General features: G+C 50.8%; 1 protein-coding gene across 1 annotated transcript; it reads right to left on the bottom strand.

Moving 5' to 3' along the window:
• Positions 1-5,345: 5,345 nt before the first annotated feature.
• LOC142827753 (olfactory receptor 52R1-like) lies at positions 5,346-7,947 on the bottom strand. Its single transcript, XM_075923406.2, has one exon. The coding sequence runs from the start codon at positions 7,832-7,834 to the stop codon at positions 6,896-6,898; it is 939 nt and encodes a 312-aa protein (XP_075779521.2). The 5' UTR covers positions 7,835-7,947; the 3' UTR covers positions 5,346-6,895.
• Positions 7,948-8,307: the final 360 nt, after the last annotated feature.

Below are 8,307 nucleotides of genomic sequence, written 5' to 3'. Positions count from 1 at the left end.
TGTGACCTGGATGTTAAGCCTGGTCTTTGTAAAGAGGTATGTGCATGGACACAGGTATACAACCAGGAGGGGATCGGTGAAACTGGAATAAATCTGCTTAACTGGTTTGAACCTGTTGTAAGGCCTGGGAAGGGATTATGAGGGGGTAGGTAATGATTGGAAGGAATTTGGTGCAAGGGCCAGGACCCGTGTGGTAATGATTTGGTGCACCTGTGTATGCATGCAACTGTAAGTGGTCAGTGGGAAAGGGGTAATTACCATATAAGATAGTACAAAAGACATTGCCCTTTGTTTGAGAAGTTGCAAAAACTTTTCCTGGAGATTTTTGCCCAGGAATGCATTCCTGAATAAAGCTGGTTGCTTAAGAAGGGTGTCTGCAATTGATTCGGTAGGGGTTTTGAGCCCCCATCTGAACCTCCGTCACCCACCACCACAGCCAGGGCTCTGACACGCAGGAGGACGAGCTGACGGTCTCTCTGCATTAACACACAGCTGCCCTGGAGGTCGACTCTCACTCCAAGGGGAGCTTCGCCTCAGTGCGGTCTGAGTACAGAGCCGGCTACAGCCCCAGAACCTGGCTTGTGTTGGAATCTACCGAGCCCTTCCATCCGGAAGGATCCCCCTTGCCACTGAAATGCAGCCACCATGGGAGAGACCATCAGGCATCCGAGAGCAGGGGACACAGCTCAGAATCACAGAACACTAGGACTGGAAGGGACCTCAAGAGTCATTGAGTCCAGTCCCCTGCCCCCATGGCAGGACCAAGCACCATCTAGACCATCCCTGATAGACATTTATCTAACCTGCTCTTAAATATCTCCAGAGATGGGGATTCCACAACCTCCCTGGGCAATTTATTCCAGTGTTTCACCACCCTGACAGTTAGGAACTGTTTCCTAATGTCCATTCTAAACCTCCCTTGCTGCAGTTTAAGCCCATTGCTTCTTGTTCTATCCCCAGCGGCCAAGATGAACAAGTTTTCTCCCTCCTCCTCATGACACCCTTTTAGATACCTGAAAACAGCTATCGTGTCCCCCTTCAGTCTTCTCTTTTCTAAACTAAACAAACACAATTCCTTCAGCCTTCCCTCATAGCTCATGTTCTCTAGACCTTTCATCATCCTTTTTGCTCTTCTCTGGACCCTCTCCAATTTCTCCACATCTGTCTTGAAACGTGGTGCCCAGAACTGGACACAGTACTCCAAGTGAGGCCTAACCAGTGCAGAGTAGAGCGGAAGAATGACCTCCCATGTTTTGAGAAGTCATGGTGTTTTAGACACTGTTACTCATGTCCCGTGGCAAGGGCGCTGGGGTGTTGAGTGGCCACTCAGCGGGGAACGGACCATAAGCTTACTCTCTGTCACCCACACGCCCATTGCACCGGGATGGGAAGCAGTCAAGCTCCTTAGCAAGGGATGGGCCCCTGTGAACTTCCCCCACAATCTACCTCAGCTTGGTGTGTCCCGCCCGCCTCTCACCCCCGCCTCACACCACGAGAGCGCCCAGGTGTCTGTTAACGTTGAAAACTAAGCGGAGCCGAAAGGACCCAAATATCGTCTGTGCCCCTCACACCCATGGTTCACTGAGTTCATCACACAGGTGAGCTCCTCCCCAACGATGGTACCTGTGAATTCTGAGTCAACAGCGTCCTCCCTGGGAACCTCTCTCACGGAGCGGAGCCCCACACCGCTCTCGCCCCCGCACCGGCAGCAACATCCGAGAGCAACCCAGGGGTATGCCAAGTGCAGTGTTTATAACTCAGCTGTGCTCAATCCCCATGAGGGTCCCTCGACCTCTAGAGAACAGTCCAGCATCTGACTGTAAACAGGCTGGCGCCTGGAGACGCACTAGCCAGTGTCTCTGTTTCCACATCCGTGCTTCTGCGCTTTGTCCAACTCTAAGGATAAAGAATAATTAAGGGACCTGCCTGAGGGAAAGGAGAACTCTCGCGCTCCGGGCTGAGTCAGAGAGGAATTGCCTGTTCGGAGTATTTCATTATATTTAACAAAAAATTGATTAACAGGAAATCAAGGGATAAACCCAGATTTGTTTGAGATCTGATACCTTCTACATGTCCACGATGGATGTGTAAATAGTAGTTATGACAGATCAGAGGGAACGTTACGAATCTGTAGGATTAGAGATGAGTAATTATCATCAGTAATTATCACCATCCTGTGAGGCAGCTTTCATTGACGGTTTTACCAAACACCTATGAAAGGAAAGTCACTATGATCATATGCACATTCATGGATAGGTAAACTGAGGCACAGGGCAATGTAATTTTGTCAGGGTCACAGAAACTAGGAGTTCTGAATTTACAGATGTAACCGCTGTCTCCCATCACTAACTGAGTGCATGCCAAGAGGGAATGGGAGTCATAGAATCATAGAATGCCAGGGCTGGAAGAGACCTCAGGAGTCATCAAATCCAGCCACCTGCCCAAAGCAGGACCAACCTAACTAAATCAACCCAGGCAGGGCTCTGTCATGTTGTTCCCCCTCCCTAGGGAACCCATCCTAGTGCTTCCCCACCCTCTTAGTGAAATAGTTTTTCCTAATATCCAACCTAGACCTCCCCCACTGTAACTTGCATCAATTGCTCTTTGTTCTGCCATCTTCCACCACTGAGAACAGCCTCTCTCCATCTTCTTTGGAGCCTCCCTTCAGGGACCTGAAGGCTGCTCTCAAATCCCCCCTCGCTCTTCGCTTCTGCAGACTAAACAAACCCAAATTCCTCAGCCTCTCCTCATAGGTCATGTGCTCCAGCCCCCTCAGCATTATGGTTGCCCTCTGGTGGACCCTCTCCAATGTGTCCGCATCCTTTCTATAGTGGGGGGCCTGGAACTGGATGCAATACTACAGATGTGACCTCACAAGTTCCGAATAAAGGGGAATAATCACTTCCCTAGATCTGCTGGCAATGCTCGTTCTAATGCACCCTACCATTCTATTCGCCTTCTTGGCTACAAGGGCGCACTGCTGACACCTATTCAGCTTCTCAACCACTGTAACCCCCAGATTCTTTTCTGCAGAACTGCTAGTTAGCCAGTTAGTCCCCAGCCTATAACAATGCCTGGGATTCACTCCTGACAGGACCTCTGCTCCATCGGTGATGAGAAACTTTCGGCTGTGTGCATAACAATCGGTACTCCCTTTTTCTAGAGAGTTAGACCCCGTGCACTTGGGTCAACACAGGAGATCTCTGAGAGGCCCCGGAAACGGCAGATGCAGGCAAGGCTTGAAATCAATCGAGCAGGTTTATTGTCAAATGCGAAGCTCTATCAGTTGGTAACAGAGATCAGTACAATGTTACACCACTGGGCACTATGGCCCGCGTTGACAAGGTACCAACACCGGGCAGGCCTGTTGCCGTATAACAGATATTAACTGCAGTCGGTCAGAGTTTAAGCTACTGTGCATTCTGTAAGTTTAGTCAATGACACCTGCCGTTCAAGCGCCTAGGGCGCCTCCCCCCAAGGTCGGCCAGAGAGCACCTTTTATAGACAGGTATAAACAACTTACATCACTTCTTTACGTACCAGGTTACCACCCTCTGTTGCCTAGTTACCACCCCTCACCTTACGGAAGGGGGGCTTACTTACTATCCTTCATGATGTCAATTCCAACATGGTCCTGAACCTAGGTCGGTACGAGTATTAGTTTTTGGGGAGTCTTTGTACTAAGACATTTCTTATTAGATGTTCTGTTACTCCCCTTTGGCTCACAGTCTGTACCCAGTGCGTCCCTGTGTCCTTCCATGCTCGACCTAACTTACACAATCACACAGTTATCAGTAGGGCCTCTTTCTTGGCTCCTGTGTTACTGAACCAAAGTCTTGCTCATTAGATTACAGGCCTGTTGCTGCTTTCATGCTACAGGCTTCTGTTTAGGCCTGCTGACTCCATGTTACTGATCCTCGACTTACTAAAGGTGCATGTAATGTATTCTCCTTAACAACCTTACTCTCGTGCTTTTTTTTTTATTAATAAACCTTTAGATTTTAGAGTATAAAGGATTGGCCCAGCGTGCTCTTGTGGGTAAGATCCAAAGTGTAAATTGAGTGGGATCTGTGGCTGGTTTCTTGGGACTGGAAGAACCTGTTTGGGATAGGTAAGATTGGTTCTATAACCCCTCCCCTGTATGTTGGCACGGGGCTCATTGTGGCACAAGGAGAGCTGCGTGCCTAAGGGGTTTTCCTCATGAGGCATCCTGCTGCGCGGATTGGCAGCTGGAGCACTTGGTGTGACTGGTGTGTGACCTATTTGGAACAGGGGCTGTAAGCAGCCCTGTTTTTGAGCAATTTGTCCTGAGCAGATGTCCTCAGCAGTGCCCAGACCCAGACTGGTTCGTCACAGAGGGATTTGGGTTGGTTTAGTCTTCAAAAGAGAAGCATGAGGGGGGATTTGAGAGCAGCCTTCAACTTCCTGAAGGGAGGTTCCAAAGAGGCTGGAGAGAGGCTGTTCTCAGTAGTGACAGGTGGCAGAACGATGAGCAATGGGCTCAAGTTGCAGTGGGGGAGGTCTAGGTTGGAGATTAGGAAAAACTATTTAACTAGGCGGGTGGGGAAGCGCTGGGCTGGGTTCCCGGGGGAGGGGTGGAATCTCCATCCCTAGAGGTGTTTGAGTTCTGTCTTGACAAGCCCTGGCTGGGATGGTTTAATTGGGTTGGTCCTGCTTTGGGCAGGGGGCTGGACATGCTGACTCCTTAGGTCTCTTCCAGCCCCGGGAGTCTGTGATTCTAATTCCATGAAGCCAGCCCGAGGGTGAGATCACTCATCCCCACAGTGTCGCCCCTTGGCTCCCTCACCTCCTAGATCCACTGCTATTGTCCCTGGTGGGAGGGAAGCAGGGAAAAGGGAAACCAGAAAAAATCAAAGAACTTCCATGTCCCTAGTGATAAAAAGGCACAAAGATGGGAGTGGGGGATGTCTCAAAACTTAACATAAAGTTTCTGTGCCTCAAATTTGGGCAGCACCAAGTGGATCAGGTTACATATGTACCAGACCTCTCTGTGGCTCTCAGCTCCTCAACAGGGACATTGGTCCTCTAGCAAAATCGGCAGTGGGAAAGAAGAAAGCTCCAAAGAGGCGCCTCCTCGTGCTCATGGGTGTGACCCTGAATTTTCTCTCAGTCCCTAAGGAGAGACCTTGAGGAGGAGACTCCCTGCAGCAAAGCTACGGGAATCTTTGACATTGCCCCTGCCCTACAGCCTGTCCCACCTGGCCGTTGCCATGGACTCTCTGTGAGGTCACCGCCTCCCAGCCTCCTTTGACCAATAAGCTGAGGTGCCGCAAAAGACCCTTGTGATGTCACTGCCACACCCAGCCCTGCCCTGAAGGGCCAATGTCCTTCCTTGGCCAGTTGCTTTGCATGTTTGAGCTGCTCCCCCTGTGTCAGCCCCACACGCCGTGTTAGTTCTATGGATCAAGCAGGCTGCAGGGGCTGCTCAATGGGTGACCCTCGGTTTGGCGTAGATTTGTCGACTTTAAGTTCTAAAGAGACTTTTAGATCATCTGATCTCACCACTGCTCCCTGCAGATCACAGTCCGGCTGGAGGACGCAGCTGTGAGTTTTGGACCAAAGCACACTCCACGCGGGCATTTGGTCTTTATTGGAAGACACCAAGAGATGGAGAAACCAGCCGTTCCGTGGGGAGTTTAGAGGACAGTGATGCAGTGACAGGAAGGGAATGGACCACAAAGCCACACCTATGCATCTGTATCCTACCCCACAGCACAACAGCACAACCGCTCTGGGAGAAGGTTTTACTAGTTACCCTCACAATGATCTTTACAACCATTGAAAGGCCTGGTCTCCTCATAGGTCATTATACGTATCAAACCCTTTTGGGGAGGCGTGACTGGCGTTACTTTTTCCGACCTAAGAGATGTCCCAGCACAGCTTACAGCTTCATCAAACTGCCTTCCACCCATAGCTTATTGCTCTCACTATCTCCCCCTCTATGTTTGGGGGAGTTTGTCAGTGAGTGAGTCTGTCCGTTTGTTCATGAACTTCTCTTACATCGTAAGAGTTAGAACCAGCAAATTTGGCACACAGCTTCCTCTAATTGTAACTTAAGGCAAGTTAGAGTTTGGTTGTGCTGGTGGGGTAGAGGGAGGACGTTTCCCCCACCCTTGTGTGCAGGGTCACAATACACCATATAGTAAAGAGATGGAATGACCAGGCAGGTGAAAGGGGCAGTCTGGGGCCACCGCCTACCCTCCTGGACAGCCTCAGGCCTGAGCCTCCAACCCCCCAGGCACACCTTCCGGAGATAGGGGGGCTGCTATCCCCCTCCCCCACCATTTGTACTGGAACACTGTGGGCTGTCTTCCTTTCTCAGGGAGCGAGCAGAAAGTGCCCACCTTGCTGCATTCCTCTCTTTGGCTGGGGGACTCATGGGGCAGAGGAACCTGGATCTGCCCCTGCCAGAGGACATGCACCCTGCCCCAGGCTGCACCCACTGGAGCTGCCACACCAAGGACAGACACTTCTCACCTGGCCCCAAGCTGCTGCAGTGAGAGAGGGCTGGACCTGTCCTCTCTCCCCAGGGAAGCCTGCATCCCGACCCCTCATCCCCAGCCCCAGAGCAGTGAGTTCAATGGAGAAACACGAGAACAGAGTGAAGTAACTGAGCAGTGCCAGGTACATTTTCGATTGCTGATACCATGTGAACAAGCCCCTGGTCTCCACACACATGTCGCTTTGGGCTTCTCCAGTGCCATGATTCTATGATTCCCCAGTTTGTGTTGTAGTTACAGCCCTGTAAGGCCATGAAGGGGCTTAATATCTGTCTAACTGCCCGGGCATGGAGTTAGGGGAGAGGACTCAGCACCTTGTCATCAGCAAGCTCACAAGAAGCTCAGTCTCAGGGCCAGAGCACCAGGGGAAAACATCACTCCGTCTGAGTTATGAGCCGCAGCAGCCTGGCCTGGATCTGTTTGGTTCTCACCCCATAGATGAGGGGGTTCAGCACGGGGGGCACCAGCAGGTGCACATTGGCCATGAGGATATGGAAATACAGGGGCACATGGTGGCCAAACCGGTGTGTGAACATGGTGAAAAGAACTGGGATGTAAAAGGCTGAAGTGACACAGAGGTGGGAGCTGCAGGTCCCAAAGGTCTTGAGCCGGGCATCCTTGGTGGGGAGGCTGAAGATGGCCCTGAGGATCTGGGTATACGATACAGTGATGGAAAACACATCCGTAACAGCCACCAGGAGTGCTATAATGAGGCCATAGTAATTACTAAGGCTGGTGTCAGCACAGGCCAGTTTCACCACGGCCATCATCTCACAGAACGAGTGGGAAACAACGTTGGTGCGGCAATATGGCCACTGTCTCGCCAGGAAGGGAGAGGGCAGTGAGACGATGCAGCTGCGCAGCACCACGGCCAGGCCTATCTTGGCAACCACAGAATTTGTCAAGATGGAGGAATGTCTCAGGGGATGGCAAATGGCCACGTAGCGATCCAAGGCCATGGCCGCAATGATCCCAGACTCCATCGCCGAAAAGCTACCTATGAAGAACATCTGGGTGAGACACGAACCAAAATCGATCTCCCTGGAATTGAACCAGAAGATGCTCAGTGTTTTGGGCAGGGTGGTTGTGGACAGGACCAGGTCGGTGATGGCCAGCATGCAGAGGAAATAGTACATGGGCTCATGGAGGCTCGGCTCCATCTTCACAATGAACAGGATGGTGAAGTTCCCCAAGATGGCCATGACGTACATGGCACAGAAGGGGATGGAGATCCAGCCATGGGCTGCCTCCAGGCCAGGAATGCCCAGCAGGATGAACATGGAGGGGCTGGTAAAGTTGGTTTTGTTGGACATGGATCAGAAGAAAAAATGTCCAACCCTGAGGCAGAACAATGTCTCCTGCGTGTACCGTGCACTTCCCTGACTTCCTGAATCTGCTCAGGATCCCAGGAGATGATCATAGAATCAATGCCTGGAAGAAGAGACAATGTTAATATGAAATACGCCCCGCACTGCTGGCGGCTCTTCTCACATGCAAAGCAAACTGATCACTCTTCATACTTCAGAGAAGTGAATTTGGAGCAACTTACCCAGCTCATTCAAGTTCCCTATTTTGTGGTGCTCTATGAGTTGATAACACCTACATGTCGTGATGTGGGAAACCTCAGTTGGCACCAGCAGGAAACACAATCATGATATTGGTCATCCTGTTGGGATTAAAAGTTTCATCCTTTTTATATCTGTATTTTAGAATTAATCTTGTAGGAAACACAATCATGGATACTGGGCATTCCTCCTTATTCTAGATTGTCGGGCGGTTTGTGTTC

This window comes from Pelodiscus sinensis, chromosome 1, assembly GCF_052426305.1.
Source record: "Pelodiscus sinensis isolate ZL-2025 chromosome 1, ASM5242630v1, whole genome shotgun sequence".
In the NCBI taxonomy this organism is placed as follows: domain Eukaryota; kingdom Metazoa; phylum Chordata; order Testudines; family Trionychidae; genus Pelodiscus; species Pelodiscus sinensis.
This window is presented reverse-complemented; position numbering and strand designations above follow the sequence as displayed.